This window comes from Trichomycterus rosablanca, chromosome 1 (genome assembly GCF_030014385.1).
Source record: "Trichomycterus rosablanca isolate fTriRos1 chromosome 1, fTriRos1.hap1, whole genome shotgun sequence".
NCBI classification, from domain to species: domain Eukaryota; kingdom Metazoa; phylum Chordata; class Actinopteri; order Siluriformes; family Trichomycteridae; genus Trichomycterus; species Trichomycterus rosablanca.
The window spans coordinates 58,109,089-58,121,299 of NC_085988.1; the positions used below are offsets into that span (position 1 = coordinate 58,109,089).

A 12,211-nucleotide genomic window follows, 5' to 3' on the forward strand; every position below is an offset into this window, starting at 1 on the left:
ACTCAGGCTCGTGCAAAACTTCAAGCGCCGTTCCCCAGGAGCGCGAGGGGTTCTGAATCTGCAATGACCAATAAACGAGCCGCTGTCAGGGGCAACCGCGTCTGTCAAGTCTTTCCGACCAATCAGGGGCGGAACGAGGCGGAACCGCGAGTCGCGCGCCTTTACTCGGCGCTGGGGAGCCGCCTGTGGCACAAAAAAGTAAGTGTGAAAATCGTCTAGGCGAGCAAATCCCACCTCTGTGTCTGTCCCTCTGTCTCTCTCTCTGCTCTGCTGGAGGCTATGGCGACCGCGGCGTCCAACCACTACCGCCTCCTGACGTCGAGCGCGTCCGAAACGGGCAGCATGCAGCAGGCGCCAGCTTACAGGGACGCGCCGAGCCTGCTGCACAGCGACTACACGACCCTGCAGAGCGCCGCCAACCCGCTTGGGCACGCGCACCAGTGGCTGGCTGCATTGTCGCACGGCGGCGAGGGCTCACCGTGGTCCGAGCAGGACATCAAGCCCGCGCTGCACGGAGACGCCGACGAGCTACAGCACTCCCCGAGTCTGCAGCCGCAAGCGCAACAGCAGCAGCAACAGTCGCGATCGACTCATTTATTGCACGAGAGCGCGCATCATCAGGACCATCACTGGAGACCGAGCACGACAGCGCACATGGCCAGCATGCCCAGCTCAAACGGAACAAGCATGATCTACTCGCAGCCAGGCTATGGAGCCGAGCAGGGCATGCACCACCACGCAAGCGCCCTGAGCGAGACGCACGAGGACGAGCCGAGCCCGGGCCTGAGCGAGCACGGTCACGCCGCGAGCCTTCGTCCGGGCCAGCACGAGCACTCAGACGACGACGTGCCCACCTCAGACGACCTAGAGCACTTCGCTAAGCAGTTCAAACAGCGGCGCATCAAACTCGGCTTTACGCAGGCAGACGTGGGGCTCGCGCTTGGCACGCTTTATGGCAACGTGTTCTCGCAGACCACCATCTGTAGGTTCGAGGCTCTACAGCTCAGTTTCAAGAACATGTGCAAGCTGAAACCTCTCCTGAACAAGTGGCTGGAGGAGGCCGACTCGACCTCGGGCAGCCCAACGAGTCTGGATAAAATTGCAGCGCAGGGAAGGAAGAGGAAAAAGCGCACCTCCATCGAGGTGGGCGTCAAGGGCGCACTGGAGAGCCATTTCCTAAAGTGTCCTAAACCTGGTGCAGCAGAGATAACCGCGCTAGCGGACAGCCTGCAGCTGGACAAGGAGGTGGTGCGGGTTTGGTTTTGCAACAGGCGGCAGAAAGAGAAGCGCATGACGCCTCAGTGCGCTCCTCTGACCGATAAGAAAGACGTATACGGGGACACGCCGCCGCACCGCGGTGATCGGACACCGGGTCCGTGATTAAGGGGGATTATTGTTGTGGATTTTTTTTCACCACCTGTACAAACTCGGACCGTGTCTTTGTTCACGCCACGACAGCCCGTTAACGGCGTGCAGATCTGCCAGAAAGCCTACGTGACACCGCATAGGTGTTGCATATTGTTGCCCGAACAATGCGGACAAGGGCAGGCAGCAGAACGCGCGGTACTGTATGTGGCGCATAAAAGACGCACGGAAAGCCAAACACAGGGCTGGTACAAAAATGCTTCATTAAAACTTAAAAGCCCGACGATCTGTGAAAGCACGTCATGCCGGGTCGTAGCTAAGAGCTGAGAAAAGGCGTTCATCACGCCATGTTCCTGTTAGTGCCACAAAACATGTCAACACGCACTGATGCGGTATCTGCCGTTCAGTGTGTCAACCATGATCTAAGGCGTATTATTATTATTATTATTATTATATTTAATACTGGGAAAAAAATCTACCTCTTCTGTAGAGTTTAATGCTGGTTTGGGCTTTGATTACAACAAAAGACTGCTAAGAGCTGTTTTTTAAACTGCACACTCAAACAAGTCCACTTTCATGCAGGTCACGAATTCTCAGCATTGATGTGCAAAACTGAAATCCCTGACAATGTGAAATAAATGACATATCATTAAGAAAGTATGACGTAAGACAAGTAACGCTGTCATCAAACAACGCTGTCCAGTTAAACTAAATACACAATGTAGAAATAATTTAAAAACTGTATTTATCATTCCTATACATTAAAGGTCTACCTTACTGTCATTTATATCAACATTTTAAATGTTTCAATATTTGACAAAACATCCCATTTATTTTTAAATAATAGTAAAAGGTCAATCAAATGACTATTAAGATCTGGAGAAAACTAACGTGTCAAGGATTTATTACTCTTTAAACTTAACCTTTTAAATACTTCAATATCGAATAAAAATACTACACATTGTGCTTGGTTTGCAGGTCAGTTAAATATTACTATGGTCTAAACAGAAAGTGTGGCTATGTAAGGTTGGTTGTGTTGTGCAAAAGTATTTGTAAAATCAGTGATTGATGACTAAATGGGTGCATGTATGCAGAGTAGAACAGATGCCATTATAACAAAATGCTAAAACCGTTTAGGGTTTTATTGGACAAGTTTTTAAAAACCCATAAGCTTTTAATTGTAGTGTAAACAATTATCTTTTCACAATTTAATGAATGGAATGGGGTGGGGGTGGTGGGTTAATATGCTTAAATATATTTACAAATGAAAACAATCGAAGGCCAAGATCTGCATATAGGGATGTATACAATTTTGGAAAATATACAGTCTACAAACTATTATAAATCGGGACCAAATTTCTTTATTATTATTATTTTAATTTTATTATTATTATTATTATTATTATTATTATTTGACTTGAAACAGTAAACATTAAAACAACAACAGAGAAATAACAATAAAAATAAAAAACAATAACAATATATAACACAACAACAATAATAATAATAATAATAATAAACACTATCGCTGACCACGTTTTACTGTGATTATAAACTTGCTATGACAGCGTCATCCTAATGTATATCTATACGTGTTTGTTTGTGTTATGTATTTATCTCTTGTTTTGACAACTACATTGTTAATTTGACTATTTCTGTCAGTCAGAATACGACCTGTGTTCTTTATCTTTTAAGTAAAAATGACCAGCGCTAACCCTGTGCTCAGTGAAAAACCATCAAAAAATGAAAGTGACACATGGAAAATACGGTTGCTTTAAAACACTTTGTATGTATTTTTGTATGGGTTTGTCAGCATTGTTTATTCTTGTCTGCTTATCTTGGCTCCCCGCCAAAGCACAACCTGGATGTAGCTACAGTCTTTTGAAACGAGCAATTATTCTGGTTTTAAAAATTCCCACTGACAACTTGCACAATTTTTAATATCTTTTTGTCATTAAAGGAAATACTCGCTTTTACATAATAGGCTGGTGCATCAATTTGCAGTAATGTGCTAAGTGTATGTTTTTTGGCTATTTTTGTTGGTTCATCCATCACTGTGATTTTACGTAAGGACAAATAGGGGCAGATTTCACTCACAGCATGGTAAATTCATACAAAGGTTATTTTAACTCTAAAAAGAAAGTTTAAATGCAAATACTGTATTGCCTAACGCAGGAGAAGCTATAGTCCAATTTATTACATTTCGCCATAGCCTTGATTTTACTGTTACGCGTTTAAACAGTATTAAATATTTAATTAGGCCTATGTATATCAATTAAATGTAACAAGACCAATAAACTATAATAATATAATACAACACTTAATTGTTTTAAATCCCATTTTCTTTTGATTGCCCACTGCTGATTGGGATTAAATCCAACTGAAAGTGCGCATTGGTTTATTTAACACCAAAGTGATTTATAACCAATTGTTTATTTACAGTTGAACACACACACACCCTCACACATACACACACCCATGCACACATACAACGATTACCTTTAAATCAGAGCACAATTTGACCAGCAGTGAGATAATAGTTATTATTGTTTCAGCATCTCAAAATTCTTGTAAGCTTAAACCACTTCAAACTAATAACAGCACTGCCATTTATAGACCTGACTTACTGTATCATACCTTTCTACTAATTCTGTAAACACAAGCTTATACAGGCTTATAAACCCAACCAGAAATCAAGAAACAGTCACGTTTATTGACTGTTGTTTTGTTTGTTTTTTAACACAAAGAGCTGTTTTGCTGAGGTTTTTTTTATACCTCAAACTAATGATGGGAAAAAGTCAGATACACTTACCCAATGATGTCATTGTATCTGGATTATGCAGAATTCACATCCCAAAAATTCAAGTGGCAATGTAAATTGTTTACTATTAAATGCCTCTAGATGAGTTATTTACCTACTTCTTACAGACACAGTGACATCATTGGTCTAGTTTTCTTTTAGGTCATTAACGTTTGTCATTGCACAACTCTTTCTGCTGTTAAAATGGACAAATGTGATTGTCCCCATTTAGCAAATTCCAGATAAACACTGTAGATATAATTTTAGAACTGTGAGTATGATTTCAGCACTGAAGATTAAGCTGTGCTTTGTCTATATCCTTTTTTTAAATGATTTAAACAGTTACCAAATCAAAAGAACCCTGACACTGGATGGTTTATACCGTTTCTTTATACCATCTTTTTTGGGCTATACAGTTAAGAAAGAATAATTGACATTATTCATTTACAAAACTTAACCGACCGTAAATGAATGCATTTGAAGTGAGATGGAAAATCATGTTGTTAAATTATTGGATCTACTCATAAGCTGTTCATGGGCAAATCACCAATGGGTGCACCACCACCCATTGGCAGTAACCGGTGAAAGACTAGAATTGTATTGGGAAGGAGTAAATGCTTTAAACTGCATAAATAAGATACAAACTGTTTACTTTTTTGTTGTTTTGTAGGATTAAACAGTCAGGAATTAATTTCTGCTTAATCTAAATTACGAGCTCCATCTAAACTCAAAGTGAAGTGTGCATGTACCACCTAGTGGCCAGAGTATATCTGCATTCAACCCTAATGTCCAATCTAAATCGAGGATTAACTCCAAGGGTCAAAGTTCATCAGTTTGGGGATTTTACTTCTGTACTTCTACAACCAGTAAATATTAGGTGTGTTTAAATATTGGAAGGGAAATATTGAAACTGTGCTGAAGTTCAGTGCATTATGGACACGTCCTGGAGTTGTGCACCAGATTGTGGCTAACTTTTCCATGTAAAAGACAAAATGACCACCTGTAAATGCTCTTACACACAAACCATAATATCCATGATAGAATGAAAGGAATGTTTAAAAGAGTAGATGAAACTGATTAATATATACAAAGTTTTAAATCTGAAAAAGTTTTACATTCTATTTTAGGAAGATGTTTTGGCCATTTTAAAACTGAAATAAGTTGAAACCAACATATCAAATGTGTCTTTTAAATATAACAAAAGGATTATTCTGGATATTATCACACTGCCATACACTAATCTGCACTTGCACCCATGTACACAGAATGTAAACGGATGTGTTATTTTCTCCTAAAACCATAGATTAAATAGCTGCTCATTAAAGTGAATCTACAACTCCAAATCAGAAAAAGTTGAGACAGACAAAGGATGAACACCTGTGATCTCCGATCCCTCAGATGGCACTGCACCATGAACCATCTTTCATCAATAGCTACTCTGGCTTACTTACTTTGGCAAACCTTTGTCAGGGACTACAATACAGAGATACATTCACAAAATCCACTTAAAACTTTATTGTGCCGAAAAGAAGCCTTATGTTAACCATGTCCAGGAGCAGTGTTGAGTTTTTTTGGCTCTGAGGCATCTGGGAAGGACCATAACACAGTAAAAACATGCATTATGGTCAGACAAATCAGTATTCTGGACCTTTTTTTTGGAAGAAAGGGATGTCACGTGCTCTAGACCAAAGACACAAAGGACACAGCTGTTAAAAAATTTTGGCCCATTTATTTTTTTATTTCTTAAATTTCTTTAAATTCTGTTCAATTCCAACAGATGTTCAGTGGAGTAAATGTCAGAACTCTGGGCCACTCAAAATTTCAGTGTTGCCTTGGTGGCATGCATTATGTAATTGTCTAGGTATATGAGATAGAACATTTAGGTGGCTAAAACTTTCTTTAAGGCACTCTGTACACTGATCTTCTAAAATATATTGGTACATGTTTGTTTATTAGGATTTTTAACGTCATGTTTTACACTTTGGTTACATTCATGACAGGAACGGTAGTTAATCATTACACAAGATGCATCAGTTCACAAGGTTATATCGAACACAGTCATGGACAATTTAGTGTCTCCAATTCACCTCACTTGCATGTCTTTGGACTGTGGGAGGAAACCAGAGCTCTCAGAGTAAACCCACGCAGGCACAAGGAGAACATGCAAACTTAACACAGAAAGGACCTGGACCACCCCACCTGGGGATTGAACCCTGGGGATTGCTGTGAGGCGACAGTGCTACCCACTTAGCCATTGTGTCGCCACCTATATTGGTAAATAATAAACTAACCATGTAACCTAATTACGCCAGACACTGACATTAGGCAGCAGAATGAAATCAGTATCAATACAATCACTAAAAAGTGGTCAAAAAATGACCAGTACACAGCAGTGAGATAACCATAGCTATATTTAATTAAGTAGACTTTTTAGTACTTAGTTTCATACAGCCATTTATCTCTAAATACTATACACTTATTTCTTATTTTACATTGGCCAACATCATATACATAATACCCTTTCCAACATATTTACAGTGTATCACAAAAGTGAGTACACCCCTCACATTTCTGCAGATATTTAAGTATATCTTTTCATGGGACAACACTGACAAAATGACACTTTGACACAATGAAAAGTAGTCTGTGTGCAGCTTATATAACAGTGTAAATTTATTCTTCCCTCAAAATAACTCAATATACAGCCATTAATGTCTAAACCACCGGCAACAAAAGTGAGTACACCCCTAAGAGACTACACCCCTAAATGTCCAAATTGAGCACTGCTTGTCATTTTCCCTCCAAAATGTCATGTGATTTGTTAGTCTTACTAGGTCTCAGGTGTGCATAGGGAGCAGGTGTGTTCAATTTAGTAGTACAGCTCTCACACTCTCTCATACTGGTCACTGAAAGTTCCAACATGGCACCTCATGGCAAAGAACTCTCTGAGGATCTTAAAAGACGAATTGTTGTGCTACATGAAGATGGCCAAGGCTACAAGAAGATTGCCAACACCCTGAAACTGAGCTGCAGCACAGTGGCCAAAATCATCCAGCGTTTTAAAAGAGCAGGGTCCACTCAGAACAGACTCGCGTTGGTCGTCCAAAGAAGCTGAGTGCACGTGCTCAGCGTCACATCCAACTGTTGTCTTTGAAAGATAGGCGCAGGAGTGCTGTCAGCATTGCTGCAGAGATTGAAAAGGTGGGGGGTCAGCCTGTCAGTGCTCAGACCATACGCCGCACACTACATCAAATTGGTCTGCATGGCTGTCACCCCAGAAGGAAGCCTCTTCTGAAGTCTCTACACAAGAAAGCCCGCAAACAGTTTGCTGAAGACATGTCAACAAAGGACATGGATTACTGGAACCATGTCCTATGGTCTGATGAGACCAAGATTCATTTGTTTGGTTCAGATGGTCTCAAGCATGTGTGGCGGCAATCAGGTGAGGAGTACAAAGATAAGTGTGTCATGCCTACAGTCAAGCATGGTGGTGGGAATGCCATGGTCTGGGGCTGCATGAGTGCAGCAGGTGTTGGGGAGTTACATTTCATTGAGGGACACATGAACAATATGTACTGTGAAATACTGAAGCAGAGCATGATCCCCTCCCTCCGGAAACTGGGTCGCAGGGCAGTGTTCCAGCATGATAATGACCCCAAACACACCTCTAAGACAACCACTGCTTTATTGAAGAGGCTGAGGGTAAAGGTGATGGACTGGCCAAGCATGTCTCCAGACCTAAACCCAATAGAACATCTTTGGGGCATCCTCAAGCGGAAGGTGGAGGAGCGCAAAGTCTCGAATATCCGCCAGCTCCGTGATGTCGTCATGGAGGAGTGGAAAAGCATTCCAGTGGCAACCTGTGAAGCTCTGGTAAACTCCATGCCCAGGAGAGTTAAGGCAGTTCTGGGAAATAATGGTGGCCACACAAAATATTGACACTTCAGGAACTTTCACTAAGGGGTGTACTCACTTTTGTTGCCGGTGGTTTAGACATTAATGGCTGTATATTGAGTTATTTTGAGGAAAGAATAAATTTACACTGTTATATAAGCTGCACACAGACTACTTTTCATTGTGTCAAAGTATCATTTTGTCAGTGTTGTCCCATGAAAAGATATACTTAAATATCTGCAGAAATGTGAGGGGTGTACTCACTTTTGTGATACACTGTACATTATATCCCAGAAAACACTAAACCTGACAACTCTATAGTTCACTAGTTCCCATATGCACATGCACACACATACTCACACAGACAACTGGAAAATATACGTATTATAAATGAGGTTATTTTGACATGACATGTTTTTGTCACCATTTCTTATATTTCGTTTTACACAACATACATGTACATGATTTGGTGTAACAATAGACAGCTTAGCGTTTAGTTTTCCACAAATACACTGAGACAACGTTTTGCTGGATTTGAGGTTTTATGATATGGAGGGTTGCACAATTATAAAAACAAAATTGAAAGATTTTTTTTACTTCTTCGATTGATAACACATTTGCATATGACATTTAATTGCTTTGCAACAGACTTATGTGCTTTATGCACTACTTTAAAAATCAAAAATATAAATATATTCAGTGTAGAATATTCTAATTATTGAACATATAGTTTGATTAACAGGAATCTTTGGTTGTTTTGCCACCTTTGGTTTGGCCACACACTGTCCACAGTGCTTTACACATAGGATGACTTTAATCTGGCAAAAATATAAATTGTTTAAATAAGAATTCATATACATATATTCAGGCATGTGTGGAAAACATGCTGCAAAGTAAGAATGCTTTCAAAAATAGAAGTGTTAATTGTTTATTTTCAAGTGAATGAGGTTTATGATTAACCAGTTATACCAAACAGGTGGTAATGATAATTTTCATATTTGGGATGAAACGGTCATTAAGTGAAACAGGAACAGCTGTGTAGTAGGCTTAAAACTGGGTGAGCAACAGCAAACTTTGCTACAAAAGTGACGTTTTTGAAGAAAGTTTCAAGTCACAGGTCATACACCATGGCAAGACTGAGCACAAGACACAAGGCAGTTCTACAGCATCAGCAAGTTCTCTCCCAGTCAAAGATTTCAAAGCAGACTGGTGTTTCAAGACATGCTTTTCAAGCTCTTTTGAAGAAGAACAAAGAAAACAGGCAACATTGAGGATCGTAGATGCAGTGGTCGGCCAAGGAAACTTAATGCAGCAGATGAAAGACACATCATGCGCACTTCCCTTCAAAATCGGAAGATGTCCAGCAGTGCCATCAGCACGTAAATGGCAGAAACCTGTGGGACCCAGGTACACCCTTGGGGAGGTCTGGCCAGAAGTGGCCTTCATGGAAGAATTGTGGCCAAAAAGTCATACCTTCATCGTGGAAACAAGGCCAAGTGACTCGACTATGCACGAAAACATAGAAACTGGGGTGCAAAAAATGTCAGCTCTGGAGTGATGAGTACACAACTTAGATGGTCATGTGTTTCTGTAAATGAGTTACCAGAACTTTTTTTATTTCATTGGTTTGGCACAAAAATCCAAAAATGCCGTATTAATGCCACTTTAATAGTTAGCACCTTAGACATACACCGACCAGGCATAACATTATGACCACTGACAGGTGAAGTGTATAACACTGATTATCATCACGGCACCTGTTAGTGGTATATTAGGCAGCAAGTGAACATTTTATCCTCAAAGTTGATGTGTTAGAAGCAGGAAAAATGGGCAAGCATAAGGATTTGAGCGAGTCTGACAAGGGCCAAATTGTGATGGCTAGACGACTGGGTCAGAGCATCTTCAAAACTGCAGCTCTTGTGGGGTGTTCCCAGTCTGCAGTGGTCAATATCTATCAGAAGTGGTCCAAGAAAGGAACAGTGGTAAACCGGCGACAGGGTCATGGGCGGCCAAGGCTCATTGATGCACGTGGGGAGCGAAGGCTGGTCTGATCGAGCTACTGTAGCTCAAATTTCTGAAGGAGTTAATGCTGCTTCTGATAGAAAGGTGTCAGAATACACAGTGCATCACAGTTGCAGGGCTGTTTTGGCAGCAAAAAGGGGGACCAACACAATATTAGGATAATGGTCATAATGTTATGGCTGATCTGTGTATTTCAGTTTCTTTTAAGTTCCATATCAAAATGTGTGTACGCTACAGTCATGCTCATTTCGCTGCAATGCAGAGAGATGGTGGACCTGTGCGCATGGCCCAAGTGTGTAGGCCACCCATGAGACAACCGCTGTTAGGTGAATTCATGCATGACTATGACTCATTCATGCACCAGATGAACACACACACACACAACACACACACACAGTTCTCCACCAATTGTGTTAAAAACTCTTACAATAAAACCACTAGGGTTTTCACATTTATGAATATAAAATTTGGTTCCTATGTATGTACAATGTTTGTATTTCACATTAGGTTATATTTAGCTAGGAAAAAGACACATATACCCAGTGATGCCAGCTCAACTTTTTTATTAGCTGGGCCACAACAGGCTGTAACAGTGCCTCGCGGGCTGCACCTCTACATCAAAAGCTGCAAATGATCCACAGGCCACAGGTTAAGAAGTGCTTTGCTAACACAACCAAGATTTATTTTTAGTGGACAATTTAATACATTACAGGTTCATGAATGTACATCTGTGTACTGCACGACAGTTTGCTCAATAAGGGCCTTGGATTTTGTGATATCCATTCTTGGGGTAGAAAGAAGAGAACAAATCTTTACAGAATTCCCATTAAATTGTCATAATACAATAATTTACTATATACTTAACTGTCAATTATTAAATTCAAGCTATGAGCTGTAGAATTGAAGCTGGGCATTTTTGAAAGATTGGTTTGGCACTTTTATAATATTTCATTTTCACCAAGTTAATCCAGCTACTTTTAGTGATATACACTGATCAGCCATAACATTAAAACCACCTCCTTGTTTCTACACTCACATTTATCAGCTCCACTTACCATATAGAAGCACTTTGTAGTTCTACAATTACTGACTGTAGTCCATCTGTTTCTCTACATACCTTTTTAACCTGCTTTCACCCTGTTCTTTAATGGTCAGGACCCCCACAGGACCACCACAGAGTAGGTATTATTTAAATGGTGGATCATTCTCAGCACTGCAGTGACACTGACACGGTGGTGGTTAGTGTGTGTTGTGCTGGTATGAGTGGATCAGACACAGCAGTCCTGCTGGAGTTTTTAAATACCATGTCCACTCACTGTCCACTCTATTAGACACTCCTACCTAGTTGGTCCCCTTGTAGATGTAAAGTCAGAGACGATCGCTCATCTATTGCTGCTGTTTGGGTTGGTCATCTTCTAGACCTTTATCAGTGGTCACAGGACGCTGCCCACGGGACGCTGTTGGCTGGATATATTTATGGGTGGTGGACTATTCTCAGTCCAGCAGTGACAGTGAGGTGTTTAAAAACTCCAGCAGCACTCATACCAGCACAACACACACTAACACACCACCACCATGTCATTGTCACTGCAGTGCTGAGAATCATCCACCACTTAAATAATACCTGCTATATAGTGGTCCTGGGAGAGTGCTGACCATTGAAGAACAGCAGTAAGAGGGCTAACAAAGCATGCAGAGAAACAGATGGACTACAGTCAGTAATTGTAGAACTACAAAGTGCTTCTATATGGTAAGTGGAGCTGATCAAATGGACAGTGAGTGTAGAAACAAGGAGGTGGTTTTAATGTAATGGTTGATTGGTGTAAATCTGATATTAAACAAAAGATGTTTAGGCACAAATTCACAATAAAATATATGTATTCTTGGAGTTCTTTATGTTGTATTAACTACAAATATTGTAAGCTGATCAGTACATGACAGAAGATGTTCTATACAGAACATTCCACTGGTTGTAATGTTTGTACATATTAAAATCAACTTGCTGTATATTCTGATTTGTGTTCAAGCTATAAATAATTAAACAGAGCTATGGGTTTTCAAATTTACTTACAGTGGTGTTCAAAAAAATAGCAGTCCAACACCATTAACCTGATAAATCACTGTTTTTAC

General features: G+C 40.6%; 1 protein-coding gene across 1 annotated transcript; it reads left to right on the forward strand.

Moving 5' to 3' along the window:
* Positions 1–252: 252 nt before the first annotated feature.
* Positions 253–1,381, forward strand: pou3f2a (POU class 3 homeobox 2a). Its single transcript, XM_063004497.1, has one exon. It carries the CDS (start codon positions 280–282, stop codon positions 1,378–1,380), a length of 1,101 nt encoding a protein of 366 aa, XP_062860567.1. The 5' UTR covers positions 253–279; the 3' UTR covers position 1,381.
* Positions 1,382–12,211: the final 10,830 nt, after the last annotated feature.